Source organism: Chaetura pelagica, unplaced genomic scaffold (genome assembly GCF_000747805.2).
Source record: "Chaetura pelagica isolate M959 unplaced genomic scaffold, ChaPel_1.0 scaffold676, whole genome shotgun sequence".
NCBI lineage: Eukaryota > Metazoa > Chordata > Aves > Apodiformes > Apodidae > Chaetura > Chaetura pelagica.
The window spans coordinates 802,992-820,820 of record NW_009953724.1 but is presented as its reverse complement, the minus strand read 5'-3'; the positions used below and the strand labels follow the sequence as shown (position 1 = coordinate 820,820).

At 46.2% G+C, this 17,829-nt stretch overlaps 1 protein-coding gene across 2 annotated transcripts; it reads left to right on the top strand.

Moving 5' to 3' along the window:
* PABPC4 (poly(A) binding protein, cytoplasmic 4 (inducible form)) lies at positions 1–15,618 on the top strand. 2 transcript variants are annotated; one of them, XM_010000574.1, is made up of 14 exons: positions 1–199; positions 6,243–6,436; positions 7,286–7,401; positions 7,868–8,007; positions 8,263–8,357; positions 10,655–10,792; positions 11,373–11,468; positions 11,965–12,237; positions 12,507–12,594; positions 13,338–13,409; positions 14,341–14,468; positions 15,103–15,196; positions 15,315–15,445; positions 15,532–15,618. In XM_010000574.1, the coding sequence occupies exons 1-14, from the start codon at positions 7–9 to the stop codon at positions 15,616–15,618; spliced, it is 1,845 nt and encodes a 614-aa protein (XP_009998876.1). In that variant the 5' UTR covers positions 1–6. The 2 variants fall into 2 exon arrangements, with proteins under 2 accessions (XP_009998876.1, XP_009998875.1); XM_010000573.1 differs by having other exon boundaries at positions 13,338–13,457.
* Positions 15,619–17,829: the final 2,211 nt, after the last annotated feature.

Here is a 17,829-nt window from a genome sequence, read left to right as displayed (position 1 = left end):
CAGGAGATGAACAGAGCTGCCAGCACCTACCCCATGGCCTCGCTGTACGTGGGGGACCTGCACCCCGATGTCACCGAGGCCATGCTCTACGAGAAGTTCAGCCCCGCCGGGCCCGTCCTCTCCATTCGGGTCTGCAGGGACATGATCACCCGCCGCTCCCTGGGCTATGCCTACGTCAACTTCCAGCAGCCAGCAGATGGTAAGTGACTTGTACAGCAACATCTGCAACCGTTTTTTCACCTGTATTAACTTTTTCCCCCCCACTAATCCACATTGGTTGTTCCTGTGTATTGCTGTGTAGCTGCTTACCAAAATTGTACAGTTGCAGGGTAAGTAATCACTTGTTAGTGACTGAACCTGGAATATTTTTTTTTCCTGCTTATTGCCTCCAAAATTGTCTCCAAATACACATCTTGGTGACATCTTTTTGTCTCCAAATGCACATCTTTGTGACATCTTTTTCTCTCCATGCTTCTTGGTATTAAACTTTGGAGTCTTGGCTTTGTTCCTGCTCACATAAGAGAATAATCTTCACTGTGTTAATTCACTGAGAATAAACTTCACTCAGTGCTTGGCCTTGATTATCTTTAAGGCCTTTTCCAGCCAAGGTGGTTCTGTGTTCCTCTTTATTCTCCTGTAGCTTGGGGCTGTTCGTGTGGGCCTTCATGCAGTCAGTCCTGAGAGAAAACAGAATCAGGATAGCCCTGTTTGAATGCTCAGGATGAGGCTCTGGCTGCCCAGCCATTCCAGATGAATATTTGGGAGGTTTGGTGGGCTGCAGGTGGCTGTGTCTGGGCAGGCAGCTGGATGGGTCTCCTAGTCTGGGAAGTGGTATTTTTGTAGTAATAGGAAAGAAGGTGAGTTGCTCAGTGCATGAGGAAACAAAGGTTTTCCTCAGGTGCTCTTGCCAGGCTTTTTTTTCCCCATACTTTAATTTGGCTCCTGCTCAAGTAGGTATTCCAGAGCTGAAACAGCAGTGGCATGTGAAAGATGGGACAGGAGAGGTCATTCTGCAACATGTCTTTTTCTAGAAGAAATAGGTCAGCATTTTCTGCCCTAGTTTTCAGAGCCTTTGCTTGTTGGCTGGTGTAAGTTTATTGCTCTGTGCTGTGATTTAGCAGTATCTCTATGCAATAGGGACATCCAAAAGATAGATGAGAACAAACATTTCCTTTGAATTCAGTCAATTCACAGACTTCAAAAGCCAGAAAACTTTCCTTTAGGCTGTAGTAGGTTATCCTGCTTTGCATTCTTACAGGCAGCAGAGAGGTCTGTTGCACAATGCACTTTGGATCAAAGGATGTGTTGTGTAAAAAGCAAAATGTGATTACAACTTGTATTCCTGCAAGTTAGCAGAGCCTCTGGGATTGAGCTCTTGGCTGGAAAGTTTGGATTTTACATTCCTGGGACTGTGTTCCATCCCAGCTTCCCTCCTCTCCCAGGTCAGAGAGCCTTCAGCATGTGCTCTCCTGGGGATGCTGCCTGATCTGATGGAGGACTTCTGATCCTTTCTCTTGCCAGGCTGATAAAACACTGCCTTGCACCCCAGTGCATAATTTCTTATTCATGAAACTCTCAGAAGAGTTTTTTATGCAGGCTAAGCAGTGTGTTTCTGTGTTTTAAAACTTCTTGGTGAGAAAGACAGAACTTGAGAGCCTGTGTTTGTGGTCCTCTTGTGCTTTGATAAACCCACCTGTTCTGACTCTTACCAAACCACCCTGCTGTGTTCGTGTGCTGCACAAAAAGAGGTGCAGTTCCCCAGGCCCACCTGCCTTTGCAGGCTCTGTTCTCATTTTGCAGGATAAGAGAAATAAAAACAAGCAGCTGAAATAAAGCCAAGAAGGAACTCAGAGCTTGGATTAGATAAATTTTGGGGAGGTGGGTACAAAAGACTCTGGATAAACTCTCTTAAAGAAGGGGAAGTCCTGTAGAATACATGTAGTTATGTTAAAAGGAAGGAGTGGCTCATCACATGTGCTTCAGCAGGAAAGTTCTGCTTCTGGTACAAATATGAAGCCAGGTGCCTTCCAGTGTATTTCAAGGTAATCCTTTAAGGTAATAAATAGGCAGGAACTGAGAGGGAGGTGGCATCATTCTGAGCTCCTGGTGGAGCAGCAGACGTGTTAGGAAGTCCTAGTGCTTCAAGTGATACTTTGCCTAAGTGAGTGGTGTCTTGTTACTGGTAGATCTTAGAAGGTCAAGTGGTTTAAACCGAATCATTGAGTTAATATCTTGAAGGAGGAATATTCAAACTCCTTTTCCCCTCGTGAAGAGATCACTTCTGAAATGCTTCTAATTTCTGGCAAACTGTAGCACGTGTTACTCTGCATAATTAAAAAAGCAGCTGCTGTGCTAAATGTAATACAGCAGAACATAAACAGATAATTTTGGAAAGATGACCCCATTGATGATGTGTTGCAGTCTCTCTGAAACAAAGACCTGAATATGAAGAATATAATTTTTATGGTCAAATACAGAAATTTGGCTTTTGTTTTCAGGGTGTGAGGGCTTTCTGAGAAGGAAGGGTCTGTATTTTCTTCCAGGAATATATAATCTAACATGCATTTGGACCTCATTTTACTAAATCAGAGGTGAGGGGTGTTCTGTAGGGATCTGTTTTGATTTATGAGTGAGAGTAGATGCTAAAAAATACCCTGTAAAAGAAACCAGGATGTGTTCTGGAAACTTTTAGGGAGGTTCTTGTGGGGACATTGTTAGTATGTTTGACATGGTAGTAAGTATTAGAGAGTTGATACATGATAGTCTGCATATCCCTGACACATTTGTGGATTCATAAATCTGAATAAAACAATTATTTTAACTTTTTTATGTGGGAAATAAGACTGTCAGTATGATCAGAAAGAGACCACAGAGCAAGCCAAGTAGCCAGGGGATTTGGATCTAGATGATCTCTAGGTTCTTTCCAACCCAAACCATTCCATGATTCTGTGAACTCTTCCCCATTACATGGGGCCACCAGGAGCTCACACTGTCACATCCTGACTGTACTTACCTGGTTCCTGTGTCCAAATAGGTTTAAAGCTTGTGTTTTGTTCCTTATATTTTTATTAGCTGGTGCAGTGATACCTTATCCTGGAGGGGGTTACTTTCTGGACATTTTTTCACTGGGAGTCTGCTGCAGAGAGGTTATTTTTAGTGAAAATAAGGTCTGCTAGTTTTGATGGCAGTTCCTGAGTGGATGCTGAACACTGAATCTGTCATACTCTGATAGACAGATTAAGGAAATGCTTCAAAGTTCTGGCTAGTTCAGGCTCAGCTGTGGTTGTTAATATTTATTCTTTTTGAAAGAAAAGCTGAATTTCCTTTTTCATGTGTTCCTCACAGAATTTAATTGCATTCCAGGATTTCATAACATTGACAACAGTCATGACAGGACAGCTCAGATAATGAAGCAGAGAAACTTGAATGTGGCTGTAGAGTTAAGCTGTTCTGGAAGTGCATAGAAAACAGAATATTTCCCAAGCCAAGGAGGAGCACAGAGCTGGGACAAGTGTCTGTGAGGAAAGGTGTAGGAGATGATAAACTTCTTGTCTTTTCCTTAAAGAAGAGAAGGCAAAATAAGAAAGCCCTGGGTAATACAAAGGTGTGAAGCTAAAAGGGAAGAGTGGTTCCTTACATATGCCTTATTGCCAGCACCTTTTTGTTCTAATTCAGCAGACAAGGGGTTTAAGTTTGTTCCATAGACAACCTCGCCTTTTGTAAAATATAGGGTTAAATTTGTGCTGTATGCTGTTGTCAGGTCTCTTGCTTAGTGGCCTGACAGGGTTTGCAGAGCAGTTATCTTTGCAGAATGTAACTTGTGCAGAGTTTCTCATGGGTGAGTCTTGGTGTGTGTGTTTAGCTCTTTATACTGTTCAACCACAGTGGCTAATTCCAGCATTGTGTTAACTCTGCATCAGGGAGCCTGGAGGGGAAATTAATTACTTGGAGGCCCAAGGCAAGCTTGCAAGGAGTGTTCATGTGCTTTCCCTATCCAGAAGGCTAAGGAAGAGGAATGAAAAGGAAGGCTGAAAGGGGTTAAGAATGTATATAATGCTATATATGAGTTGCAGTTGAGTCTACTGGAAGGATGACAGGAATCAGTGGGAGAGAAAGAGATACAGGAACTGAAATGGCTGGAGCTTTGTGTCTTAAATAGAAGAAAATGAGAAGGTGTTTGCTCAGATTAAGGAAATGAATCAGATGTGCTTGGTCTGAGTCACTCACATAACTCATGCTGATCCTTCACAGGTTTTCTTAGGTACTAGTGTAATGTGATTGTATTTCCACCTGTGGGAATGGCAGAGCTCCCTGAAAGCAGGAATTCATCTAGGCCTTTCTTAGACCACTGCTGACAAGAAGTGTCTGAGTGAACTTCCAGCAGAGTATAATAATAGAGTGGAACACTTGCAAGCTAGGGAAGAAGCAGTGCAGTATCATCTGCTGAAGCTTAGAAACCTTGAAAGAACTGGGAGTAACTTCATAACTGGTCTGTCTCTTGGAAGCTGCTGCAGGGTGTTTCACAGTCCCCTCTGCTTGCATGCCACTGCTTCATCTGCCTGTCACCTTTAAGCAGGAGCCCTGTCTCTGCTGCAGATGGTAGATACAACCAGTGTGTCCTTGCCAACACATACTTCTTCATACCTCTCCCTGCTATAAATAAACACTGCCAAATTTGACAAGCTGGGCCAAGTTGCCTGCTGAAGTGCCTACTAGGAATGGACTGCAGGAAGGACCTCAGTTGCATGGATTCAGAGCAGCAGCTGAGGAATCACTTTAGCATGGCACTTCATTACATTTAACACCTTTGACTAAATAGAGCAGCTAGTGGAGTTGTACAAGTGTAACTTTCCTCCCTGTATTACTGTCTTTGTTTTTTTTTTTGCAAGCCTGGCTACTTAGGAATGAATCCACCAGGGTCTGTTTTCCAGCTGGGAGTATGTGTGAAGGACTGGGGAAAAAAGCACCACTTCAATTTAAAAAGCAGTAACAGAAAACATTTCAAAGCAGGTGAAAAATTCTGAGAAACTTCTGTGGGGTGGATTGGGGGTGCAGGAGACTTCTGCAGGCACTGTCTCACTGGAGTTTCTAGAGACATTTCTAGTTGATGTCCCTGCTTATTGTAGAGGGTTGGACTAATGACCTTTAGAGGTCCCTTCCAACCCAAGATATTCTAGGATTCTGTAGTTTTATGAAATGCTAAGTGGCTGCACTAGCAGTCACATGAAAGGAGAAGGTGCTCCAAATCAGCATTTTCCTTGAATTTGCTGCTCCTGAAATCTAATTAGCAAATATTATGGCATAAAGGTGGCCTGGAAGGATTGAGATTAACACATTTGGAAAACCTGGGTTCTGGCCTGTTCATATTCCTTGGTTTCAATGCCTGTCTATCCCTTTCTTTTTCTGCTTCACGCTGAGAATTAACAGTCTGTCTTTTTCTCTGCTCACTCCATGCTGGGAGTGTTTTTCTGGCACAGAAGAGTCCCAAGCATCTCAGTTTTATGAACAAGATCCTGATGTGTGTACGTAATGATCCTTTTAATATAGCAGTAGGTGGCAGAAATAGAATTGTGGAGGGGGGTTTCAGTGTAGGTTGGAATTACAGTGCTGGGCTTCTAGAATGTAGATAAACACTTCCCTGTTAATCACACTGGCTATACAGGTATTTTTTTTTCTCCAGAATTTTGTCCACTTGTGTTCTTGTCTTTAGATTTAACAACTTGGGAATAATTTTTTGGCCACCCAGGTTATAGAAGCTGACTCATGTCTTCTTCCCAGCCAGCCATGTGTTTGGGCACGTTTTCCCTGACCTAACAGGGAGATGATCTTCTCTTAATAGAAATGAGTATGGGTAGATATGAGCTTCAGGAAAGCCAGCAAACCAAACTGTCACCTTTGTTACTTCCCTTTTTTTCTCCTTGTATTTTCCTTCTTTGGGTGAAGCAATTTACCTTTACAATCATTAAAATTGTAACTAATAAACCCCTGATATTTTGACATTCGTTTTGCTGTGGTTGTTAAAACATCACCATACTGTGAATGTATAATAGACTGCTAAATATACAAGTCCAATCACTGTGCTGCAAAGACCTCCCTTGAAACAGGAAATTAAAAAGTCACTGAAATTGGTTCCCTGTGATATTGCCCCAAATGTTTCCTTGAGCTGAGTTCAGAGAAAATCATCACCCACGAGATGGAAACCTTTATTCTTTACCAACCCATGGGAATCTGTTCTCTTGCAGCTGAGCGTGCTCTAGATACCATGAATTTTGATGTGATCAAAGGAAAACCCATTCGCATCATGTGGTCTCAGAGGGACCCCTCCTTGAGGAAGTCAGGAGTTGGGAATGTCTTCATTAAGAACCTGGACAAATCCATTGATAACAAGGCACTTTATGACACATTCTCAGCGTTTGGGAATATTTTGTCCTGCAAGGTGAGATGTGGTTACTTTGTCCAGTTCTGTTACAATGGTGACATGATCAGACACATGCAATGTAGGAAGGGAAAGGGACTTTCAAGTCCAGGGGAGGAGTGGAGGCAGAGATGGCCAAGGGGTCAGGGATTGCTGAAGTAACATCAGATTTGGTCACCAATTGTGAAAATCTGAAAGACAGATTACATCTTTGCCCCTCTGCTCTTGTGTGACCCCACCTGGAGAACTGTGTCCAGCTCTGGAGCCCTCAGCACAGGGAGGACATGGAGCTGTTGGAGAGGGTCTAGAGAAGGGCCATCAAGATGACTGAAGGGCTGGAGCAGCTCTGCTCTGGAGAGAGGCTGGGAGAGTTGGGGTGTTCAGCCTGAAGAAGAGAAGGCTACAGGGAGACCTTAGAGCACCTTCCAGTGCCTGAAGGGGCTCCAGGAAAGCTGGGGAGGAACTTTGGACAAGGGCAGGGAGTGAGAGGTTGAGGGGTGATTGTTTTAAGTTGGAAGAGTGTAGATGGAGGTTGGACATGAGGAAGAAATTTTCTAGTGTGAGGGTGGTGAGAGCCTGGCCCAGGTTGCCCAGGGAAGCTGTGGCTGCCCCATCCCTGGCAGTGTTGAAGGGCAGGTTGGATGGGGCTTGGAGCAACCTGGGCTGGTGGGAGGTGTCCCTGCCCATGCAGGGGGGTGGGACTGGATGATCTTTAAGGTCCCTTCCAACCCAGACTATTCCATGATTCTGTGATCTTCCTAGTGTTGACCTTGGCAGGACCCTATTTTGATGTGCTGACCTTGTCTCTCAGCATGACAGGGGAGCAGATGTTGAGAGAGCTGACCTGTTGTCCTCCTTCCACATGTCCAGGTGGTGTGCGATGAGAATGGCTCTAAGGGCTACGCTTTTGTGCACTTTGAGACCCAGGAGGCAGCTGATAGGGCCATCGAGAAGATGAACGGCATGCTGCTCAACGACCGCAAAGTGTGAGTGTCACAGCCAGCAGCAGCAGCGAGCGCATGAACCGTGATGCAGCTGGGTATTAACAGGGACACACAAGGCACTGGTTCTCCTGGCCCAAGCCTTGGCCTGCTACCTCTCCACTCCAGGGCTGGTGAGTGACCCTGCCCAAGCCATGGCCTGCTCCTCCTCCATTACAGGGCTGGTGGGGTTCCCTAACCAAGCCTTGATTTGTCACCTCTCCTCTAGTGGGCTGGGGTGGGTTTCTGTGGCCAGTTCTCTCTCCTGGGGCATCCTTGTCCAACTCTGCCATAGAACAGGTGATTTTTGTGGTTGGTCTGTGGCCTATTTGTCCTTCTCCTGTCACCCTTTCTTGTCCCCATTCCCAGCTCCTACTACACACTCATTTTTTGCCTTGCAGCAGATCACACGTTTGTTTTTTTCCATTCTGGAGGACAAGCTGCTTATTGGGATGTTTGTTTTTTCTGACAGGTTTGTTGGGAGATTCAAGTCTCGTAAGGAGCGGGAGGCTGAGCTGGGAGCCAAGGCAAAGGAGTTCACCAATGTTTATATTAAAAACTTTGGGGATGACATGGATGATGAAAGGCTAAAGGAGCTCTTCAGCAAATATGGTAAATAGAGAAATACTTTTAATGAGTAAATGTCATGACCTGTGGTAGTTTCACAGTGCTGGTATCATCTGTATAGCTCTGTGTGGATCACTGTGGGGCTGAGGAGCACACAGAGTTGAGGTGTGGGAAGCAGCTGTGCCAAATGTTGGACCGGGGTCTGACCAGATAAGAGAGAGAAGGCTGAGTCTGTTACAGGGAGTTTAATAGTCTCACAGTATTCAGTGATATTTTACTAACCCTGTCCCTTGGTAACAGGTAAAACTCTGAGTGTGAAAGTGATGACAGACCCCACTGGAAAATCCAAAGGCTTTGGCTTTGTAAGCTTTGAAAAGCATGAAGATGCTAACAAGGTAAGACCATTTTTTATGTTGGTTGGGTATCTCCAGAGAAGAAAACTTCCTTGGTTTATTGTAGGAGCCTGTTATTAATTATGAGAGCAAATTCTGCCTCAGGTATAAACTTTTCTAGATGTAGGGACTTAGAAATATTTTGCATGTTCCTAGCTTGGCATTCAAGGGTAACCTGGCATTTCTCTGGACTACTAGATCCACACAAAGTGCAGTGGTGTAATCAAGAATGTTAATTGCTGAAGAAGTACTATATTGCAGAGCTTCAGGAGGAGAAAGATGTGTAGAGTGAGCACATTGTTTAGTGGTGGTAGGGCAAGGGGTGATGGTTTTAAACTGAAAGAGGGGAGATTCAGATTAGACATCTGGAGGAAATTCTTCACCATGAGGGTAGTGAGGTGCTGGAATAGGTTGCCCAGAGATGTTGTGGGTGCCCCATCCTTGGAGGTGTTCAAGGCCAGGTTGGATGAGGCTTGTGCAGCCTGGTCTGATGGGAGGTGTCCCTGCCCATGGCAGGGAGGTTGGAATGTGATGATCTTTTAAGGTCCCTTCCAACCTTCACCATTCTATGATTCTGTGGCCTTCTCTAAGCAGAATGTTTGTGAAAACTTGGTGTAATTGCAAGAAGGACTGGGGATAAATTCACAAGTTCTTGTTAGTCCAGCATTAGGAGTGGTGGGGTCAGTGTGGTCTGAGAACTTCAATTTCTCTTCAATTAGCCTGTTACTCAGAGCAGTGCAAGGGCCACCTTGGCTGACAGGCAGGGTGAGCATTGGCCAGTCCTGTTCTGAACAGGATCAGGTGCTGTCTTGTTCCAACAGCTGACAGTTTCCTCTTGAACCCTCTGTCCAGGCAGTAGAAGAAATGAATGGGAAGGATATCAATGGGAAGCTGGTGTTTGTTGGTTTTTCCATTCTGGAGGACAAGCTGCTTATTGGGATGTTTGTTTTTTCTGACAGGTTTGTTGGGAGATTCAAGTCTCGTAAGGAGCGGGAGGCTGAGCTGGGAGCCAAGGCAAAGGAGTTCACCAATGTTTATATTAAAAACTTTGGGGATGACATGGATGATGAAAGGCTAAAGGAGCTCTTCAGCAAATATGGTAAATAGAGAAATATTTTTAATGAGTAAATGTCATGACCTGTGGTAGTTTCACAGTGCTGGTATCATCTGAATAGCTCTGTGTGGATCACTGTGGGGCTGAGGAGCACACAGAGTTGAGGTGTGGGAAGCAGCTGTGCCAAATGTTGGACCAGGGTCTGACCAGATAAGAGAGAGAGAAGGCTGAGTCTGTTACAGGGAGTTTAATAGTCTCACAGTATTCAGTGATATTTTACTAACCCTGTCCCTTGGTAACAGGTAAAACTCTGAGTGTGAAAGTGATGACAGACCCCACTGGAAAATCCAAAGGCTTTGGCTTTGTAAGCTTTGAAAAGCATGAAGATGCTAACAAGGTAAGACCATTTTTTATGTTGGTTGGGTATCTCCAGAGAAGAAAACTTCCTTGGTTTATTGTAGAAGCCTGTTATTAATTATGAGAGCAAATTCTGCCTCAGGTATAAACTTTTCTAGATGTAGGGACTTAGAAATATTTTGCATGTTCCTAGCTTGGCATTCAAGGGTAACCTGGCATTTCTCTGGACTACTAGATCCACACAAAGTGCAGTGGTGTAATCAAGAATGTTAATTGCTGAAGAAGTACTATATTGCAGAGCTTCAGGAGGAGAAAGATGTGTAGAGTGAGCACATTGTTTAGTGGTGGTAGGGCAAGGGGTGATGGTTTTAAACTGAAAGAGGGGAGATTCAGGTTAGACATCTGGAGGAAATTCTTCACCATGAGGGTAGTGAGGTGCTGGAATAGGTTGCCCAGAGATGTTGTGGGTGCCCCATCCTTGGAGGTGTTCAAGGCCAGGTTGGATGAGGCTTGTGCAGCCTGGTCTGATGGGAGGTGTCCCTGCCCATGGCAGGGAGGTTGGAATGTGATGATCTTTTAAGGTCCCTTCCAACCTTCACCATTCTATGATTCTGTGGCCTTCTCTAAGCAGAATGTTTGTGAAAACTTGGTGTAATTGCAAGAAGGACTGGGGATAAATTCACAAGTTCTTGTTAGTCCAGCATTAGGAGTGGTGGGGTCAGTGTGGTCTGAGAACTTCAATTTCTCTTCAATTAGCCTGTTACTCAGAGCAGTGCAAGGGCCACCTTGGCTGACAGGCAGGGTGAGCATTGGCCAGTCCTGTTCTGAACAGGATCAGGTGCTGTCTTGTTCCAACAGCTGACAGTTTCCTCTTGAACCCTCTGTCCAGGCAGTAGAAGAAATGAATGGGAAGGATATCAATGGGAAGCTGGTGTTTGTTGGTCGAGCACAGAAGAAGGTGGAGCGCCAGGCTGAGCTGAAAAGGAAGTTTGAGCAGCTGAAACAAGAGAGGCTCAGCCGATACCAGGTGAATAGTCTGGTTTTCTTCTGTATTTAAACACCATTTTCAGTCTGTTGGGCAGCTTGAAAGGCATTGACAAAGTCATCAGTTGTTGTCCTGTGAGATGTTCTGGGAGTTAAAATGTAAAGGCAAATCTGTGGTATTTGAGAGCAGAGGGGGCATCAGGGCATAGTCTTGGCAACCAAATGGCTTTAAGGACATCAGAATAGTAATTCCAGCTCCTTTGTTTTCAGTGGGAATACCTAGAGGGATGGAAAGAGACAGCATATAATCTATGCTGTTGTCTTGGTAATTAATGGCAAAACTGGGTCATGTTAGAGATGGCGTCTGAATCTTACCCAGTCCTTATGCTGGACTGGGGAGCAATGATGGAAAGCAGAGGGAGTCCAGACAAGCTCCCTTGCACCACAGTGGGACTGGTCTCTACACCTTTGCAACACTTAATTGCCTTCAGCTTTGGGTTGTATGAAAGGAACATTATGCTTAATTAAGAGCAAATTACAGCTCTGGCAGGTGGATGCTCACAGTTGAAGTGCTCAAGATTTTCTTTAGTTTTCTGAATGTCTTATTGTTCTGTCCTTTTTAGGGTGTTAACCTGTACATTAAAAACCTAGATGACACTATAGATGATGAAAAACTGAGGAAGGAGTTCTCACCTTTTGGGTCAATAACGAGCGCCAAGGTATCGTGGGGTTTGGGGATTTTTGGATTTTAAAGCCTGAAGAAGGAACTGTTACCAACGTGGGATTGAAGGGTAGTTCTTGTATCCCCTGGTCATTGTGGTTCTGAGAACATCTGGACTAGTAAATACAGATTTCTTTGGGTCTTGGTGGGATTTTACTGAAAACTTGCTTTGTTCCCTTATGAAAAGAGGAGGTGGGAGGTGGCACACAGGCTTGTTTGAGGTGACTCCTGATGAAATGGCATCTCCCTACATGCATTTAGAGGCTGCACCAAAACTTACCCATTCCTGACTGTGCTGTGTGGGTGTGGGGATACATGGTGCTTAGAAAAAAGCAGAGTAAATCCAGACAGGTGACTCCACCCATTGAGCACCTGTCCCTACACCTCTGCAACAGTCATGTCCTCCCTGCCTGAAGTGTGACATTGAAATAAATACAGATTCTTAGGCTAATTTCCTGTCGTGGCACTGCACTAGCAACTGATCTTTACTGCAGGTGATGCTGGAAGATGGCCGGAGCAAAGGGTTTGGCTTTGTCTGCTTTTCCTCTCCAGAGGAAGCTACGAAAGCAGTGACAGAGATGAACGGGCGGATCGTGGGCTCCAAGCCCTTGTACGTGGCCCTGGCCCAGAGGAAGGAGGAGAGAAAAGCCCATCTCACCAACCAGTACATGCAGCGCATCGCTGGGATGAGAGCCCTGCCAGCCAACACCATCATTAATCAGTTCCAGCCTGCTGCTGGGGGGTATTTCATGCCTGCTGTGCCCCAGGTGAGCTGAGCTAGTGTGTTGGGTTTTTTTTAACCTGGCCTGGAGCTTTGATGGTTCAGCTGCAGTAATCTCCTTGAGCCATTCTTAGGCCTGTAAGCAAATAACTCCTCGTGAGGGGTCAGGTAGTGGGGTTAATTGTGTGACTTCCTAGCTGCCTGTTCTCTTTATGTGAATTGAGTGTTGAGTCCTGGCAACAACTGCTCAAACATGTAAACAGCGATTGTTATTCACTTAGAAGTTGCCTCTGAGCCTGTCTGTTCTTTCTTCAGGCTCAGAGCAGACCCACTTACTATGCACCAAACCAAATGACACAGATGAGACCCAACCCACGCTGGCAGCAGGGGGGAAGACCTCAAGGTGAGCATGATAGAGTCAAGATTTTGGTTGTATGCCTCTCTTGGCTATACTGTCATAGAATCATGGAATGGTTCCCTGGGCAACTTGGGCCAGGGTCTCAGCACCCTCACACTCCAGAATTTCCTCCTCATGTCCAACCTCAATCTCCCTTCCTCCAGTTTTCATCCATCCCCCCTTGTCCTCTCCCTCCCTGCCCTTGTTGTGAGGGGTCAGGCAGTGGGGTTAACTGTGTGACTTCCCAGCTGCCTGTTCTCTTTATGTGAATTGAGTGTTGAGTCCTGGCAACAACTGCTCAAACATGTAAACAGCGATTGTTATTCACTTAGAAGTTGCCTCTGAGCCTGTCTGTTCTTTCTTCAGGCTCAGAGCAGACCCACTTACTATGCACCAAACCAAATGACACAGATGAGACCCAACCCACGCTGGCAGCAGGGGGGAAGACCTCAAGGTGAGCATGATAGAGTCAGTATTTTGGTTGTATGCCTCTCTTGGCTGGACTGTCATAGAATCATGGAATGGTTCCCTGGGCAACTTGGGCCAGGGTCTCAGCACCCTCACACTCCAGAATTTCCTCCTCATGTCCAACCTCAATCTCCCTTCCTCCAGTTTTCATCCATCCCCCCTTGTCCTCTCCCTCCCTGCCTTTGTCCCAAGTCCCTCCCCAGCTTTCCTGGAGCTTCCTGTAGCTGACTGTCCTGACTTGCCAGGCAGTTCTGAGGACTTCCCCTCATTTCCTCCCTTAGGATTCCAGGGGATGCCAAATGCCATGCGCCAGTCGGGGCCGCGGCCGGCGCTGCGCCATCTGGCCCCTGCCAGCAGTGCCCCGGCCTCTCGTGGCCTCCCTGCTGCTGTCCAGCGAGTGGGTAAGGTGTCTGCATCCCAGGCTCTTCCCCTTGGCTGGGAGGGAGGAGGATGATACTGAGATTTCAATTCCACTTCCAAAAATCTGCTTGTTGGATGTGGATAATCAAAGGTCACCTGGAGCAAGGGGCAGAGACAGCACCCGAATCTTTTCCTTGTTTCCTTGCTGTGTGGTGCAGGTCTAGGCATGGTTGGTGCATCAGCACAGCAGTGGAAATCCAGATGGGTTGTTTTGCACTGGTTTGGGACTCATCTCTGCATCATTTACCACTTAAAAAAAAAGGCTCTCTACTTATCACAGATTCATGGAATGGTTTGGGTTGGAAGGGACCTTATAGATCATCTAGATCTAACCCCCTGCATGGGCAGGGATACCCCACCAGATCAGGTTACTCAGAGCCCCATCCAACCTGCCCTTGAACACTTCCAGGGATGGGTGATTATGGATATTGTGTTCAGAGTAGAGCATCCAAATTAATTTTATTCCAGTGAGTATCTAGAAAATACCTTAAACGCAAGATCCAGAATCCATGCTTTAGGTTTTGGTAGAATAGCTCCTTTCTCAGGTAGCCAGTTGGGTTTTGGAGACACCAGTCTCTGAAGTATCAGACTGTGCATGGCCTGAATTCACAGAATCACAGAATCTTAGGGGTTGGAAGGGACCTTGAAAGATCATCTAGTCCAATCCCCCCTGCCAGAGCAGGGTCACCTAGAACAGATCCCACAGGAACCTGTCCAGGCGGGTTTGGAATGTCTCCAGCAAAGGAGACTCCACAATCTCTCTGGGCAGCCTGTCCCAGTGTTCTGAATTCAGCGGTTACCATCAGACATCCCAGCCTGGCTGTTGGTGCAGGTGTTTGATTCCCTTCCCCTCCTCTCTTGCAGGTGTTGGTTCTGCAGCACAGGCTTTGGCTCCACGTCCGCCCGTGGCTGCCCCCACGCCCCGAGCGGTTCCTCCCTACAAATACGCCTCCAGTGTCCGTAGCCCCCACCCTGCTGTGCAGCCCCTGCAGGTAACAGGAGGCCTGGGGGCTCTGCAGGGGACCCCCTGCAGTTCCTGCACCCCAACAGGTTTCTATGTGCAACCAAAGTATTTTTACAGAAACTTGAAGCTACTTCTATAACCCAGGCAGGCATCAGAAGCTGGAATTCAGAATTGTACCTTTGCCAGGGGCAGCCTTAATATCTGTCTTGTACTTGCAAGCCCTTTTGTTTACCCAGGTTTGCTGTGAGGGTATTTTTCTTGGTTCTTTGCTTTCCTGTTTTGCACCCATTCATTTTCTCACCTCTTTGCCAGATCTTCACTAGGGTATTATTGAACACTCAGTTTGCTTCTCCCACAACCCTCTGCATTGTGAAAAGAAGCATGGATATTGCTCTTAATTGAGATATTTATCTCACAATGTTTGATCCAATTTTTGTAAGATATTTACTGTGCCCATGTGTGACATTAGAGGATTTTGAGTGCAGGACTTGGAGGAAGCATGTTTGTGATCCAGGGGTACCTTATCTGTCTGCTGTAGGCTTGATAAAGATTGTGTTTTGGAAGGAGGGAGTATCTCATTGTTGTCTCTAAATGGGAAGCAAGCAGCCTAGTAGATACTCTACCTAGTAGATTTCAGAACCCTTGTGTCTTCCCTTCCTTAGGCACCTCAGCCTGCAGTACATGTGCAGGGACAGGAGCCACTCACAGCTTCCATGCTGGCTGCTGCCCCTCCCCAGGAGCAGAAACAGATGCTGGGTAAGTGAGACTCCAGTTCTACAGATTGCACTTGACTTGGGAAATCCCCTCAGGCTCCAAATAGGACCTTTTAATTGAAACTCAGCTGTCTGAACTCCCCTTTTTTCTGCCCCCCCAGGAGAACGTTTGTTCCCTCTGATTCAAGCTATGCACCCCAGCCTTGCAGGGAAGATCACAGGAATGCTGCTGGAGATTGACAACTCTGAGCTGCTGCACATGCTGGAATCTCCTGAGTCCCTCCGCTCCAAGGTAAACTGGCCTGTTCCTTCAGGTGGGGTGGATGGTGGGAGCCTTTGGTCAAGAGAGCAGGTCTCACTGGAGAACTTTTCCCCGAGGTGGAGGAGGCCGTGGCAGTATTGCAGGCTCACCAAGCCAAGAAAGAAGCTGCCCAGAAGGTGGGTGTGGTTGCTGCTACCTCTTAAACCAGGAAGACTGGTGAGTGTCTCAGACTTTGGCTTCACTTAAAAGCTTCCAAAATCAGAGTAAATGAAGCAGGGTGATTAGTGAGGGCAGCCAGCCAGCAGGCCTGGGTGGCTCTGTGTGCAGGACTTGCTTTTAGACCACTGTAAGAAACAAACCAAACAAAACCCCTCTTATGTAGCCTCTCCTTATTGTAGAAGCTTCTGGAAATATTCTTCAGAAATCTTATTTAAACTGAGCATCAGAAAGAAGTTGCACAAATCCCTGAAGTGATCCTAGTACTTCACATGTCAAGGAAGGAATAATGTATTTTGATGGGACCTGTGAAACTGCTAAGCTGGGAAATAAAATGAGGCACATGTTCTGTAATGTAATGACTTTGAGGCTAATTAGGCTGTTAATGGCCATTCAGTATCCTGACAGTCATCTGCCTATGGTGTATATTAAAGTGCTGGTGTCAGGAATGTCATTGCATAGGTCAGTCCAAGCAAATCCTGTTCCCTTACTCAACTTCTGAATAAGGTTTTTGATTCTTTTAATTCCTCTTCTGGTTTCTGATGATCAGGTTTTCTGTGAGTTGTCTGGAATTGCCATGAACATGTTCAGTCCTTGTTTGTGAAGCTGTTATGGTTGCAGCTCAAAATGGCAAAGAATGATGAAGAGAGAACATTTTCCATCCATATATTTCTCAGTGGTTCTAGTGGCTTTTCCACTGAATTTCTTGTCAGAGGATCAGAAATGGCTGTTTTTCCACAACAGCCTCTGTAGATTATTGGAATTACTGTAGATTATTAGAATCCTGATGGTTTGTAATGCTGGAAATCCTGGAGTGTGAGTAACAAGCTCTTCCTCTTTTCCTTTAGGATGCAAAGAAGCCAAATAGCCCCTTCATAGACATCAGCTCAAGATGTTTCAAGATTCTTCACTGTCCTGCAGATCTCAATGCCATGCATCATATCACATAGTTATATTGCATTTTGTAAATTAATCTTGAAGATCTTATTTAAAAAGCCAACTCTGAAGCTCTAGATCTCCAAAACCAGAATTGGGCTTGCAAGCTTTTCCTTTGAGGTCAGAACAGAGCTACCCTTTGTGTCTCCTAAAGGGGGGACATGGAGGATTTTAGGTTGAAAGTATTTTGTGGTTTTGGTTTTAACTGAACAATCCAGTTTGGAAAGTCTGGAAAGCATTTATCAATAAAGGAATAAAAACCTTTCACTGTGTGTTGTTTAGTTCTTGAGATTTGCTAAGTTCATGTGATGTGGCTTAGTGAAGTGAAACTGGCAGGCAGTTATTGAATGATTGATACATTAAAATGGTGGTTTAATGGAGTTATTCTGCCTCTTAATCTTGGCCAATGACTGTTTTGAGGCAGTTGTGTTAAATTTATGCCACAGACAGATGATCTTGGGTTTGGTTGGTGTCTGAATGAGGGATGGATCTAAGTGATGGAAGGGTTTGGGGGTGTTTGTCAAGTGAAGCACAGGTGGGTTTGGCTCCTTTTTCACCCCCTACAGGAGAAAAGCTTTTCTGCTCTGTGTACATTTCAACATTCTTCAGCCACATTTTCCCCTTTCATGGCTCCTTTGCTATTTTGCACCCTCGAGGTGGCTGCGTTTTGGTAGGAGGGGCTTGATACATGATGCCCCTGGGGGATAAAAAGAGTGACTTACCTGAACTAGGATCCCTCCTGCTGCTGAAGGAAAGAGCTGGTGAGGACACCTCGAGCTGAACGTGCCTGTGCCAGGAGAGCTGAGCTTAAATTTGGGCTTGGAAAACACTGGAGACTGCTGGATAAACCCTCCCAGGAAAGCAGGAAGGGGGATGTGTGGGCTATTTTCCTTGTAAAATAACCAAGATTCCCTGTGAAGACGAAGCTGCAGGAGGAGCTGAGCCCCCTGGCAGCACTTTCTGTCCCTTCCCCCGTGCAGACGGGGGTCCGGGCTGTGTCCTGGGGGGTCGGAGCCGCGTCCCCCAGTCCGGGCTGTGTCCCGGGGGGTCAGGGCCGGTCCCGGGGGTCCAGGCTGTGTCCCTCTGTCCGTGCCGGTCCCGGGGCCGCCCCGCGGAAGGGCGGGCGGAGCCTTCGCGCAGTTCCGGGCGGGCAGGGAAGATGGCGAGCACCAAGCGGGTGCTGTACGTGGGTGAGTGGGGGTCTCGGGCTGCCCCGGGAGGGCCGGGGGCTGCCAGGGGCTGATGGCTGTGCCCCCCTCCCC

Coding starts and splice junctions, on each gene's coding strand:
- PABPC4 (XM_010000573.1), top strand. CDS start 7: ATGAACAGAGCTGCCAGCACCTACCCCATGGCCTCGCTGTACGTGGGG. Junction 7,402..7,867: donor CTGCTCAACGACCGCAAAGT/GTGAGTGTCACA, acceptor TTTTTCTGACAG/GTTTGTTGGGAGATTCAAGT. Junction 11,469..11,964: donor GGTCAATAACGAGCGCCAAG/GTATCGTGGGGT, acceptor TCTTTACTGCAG/GTGATGCTGGAAGATGGCCG.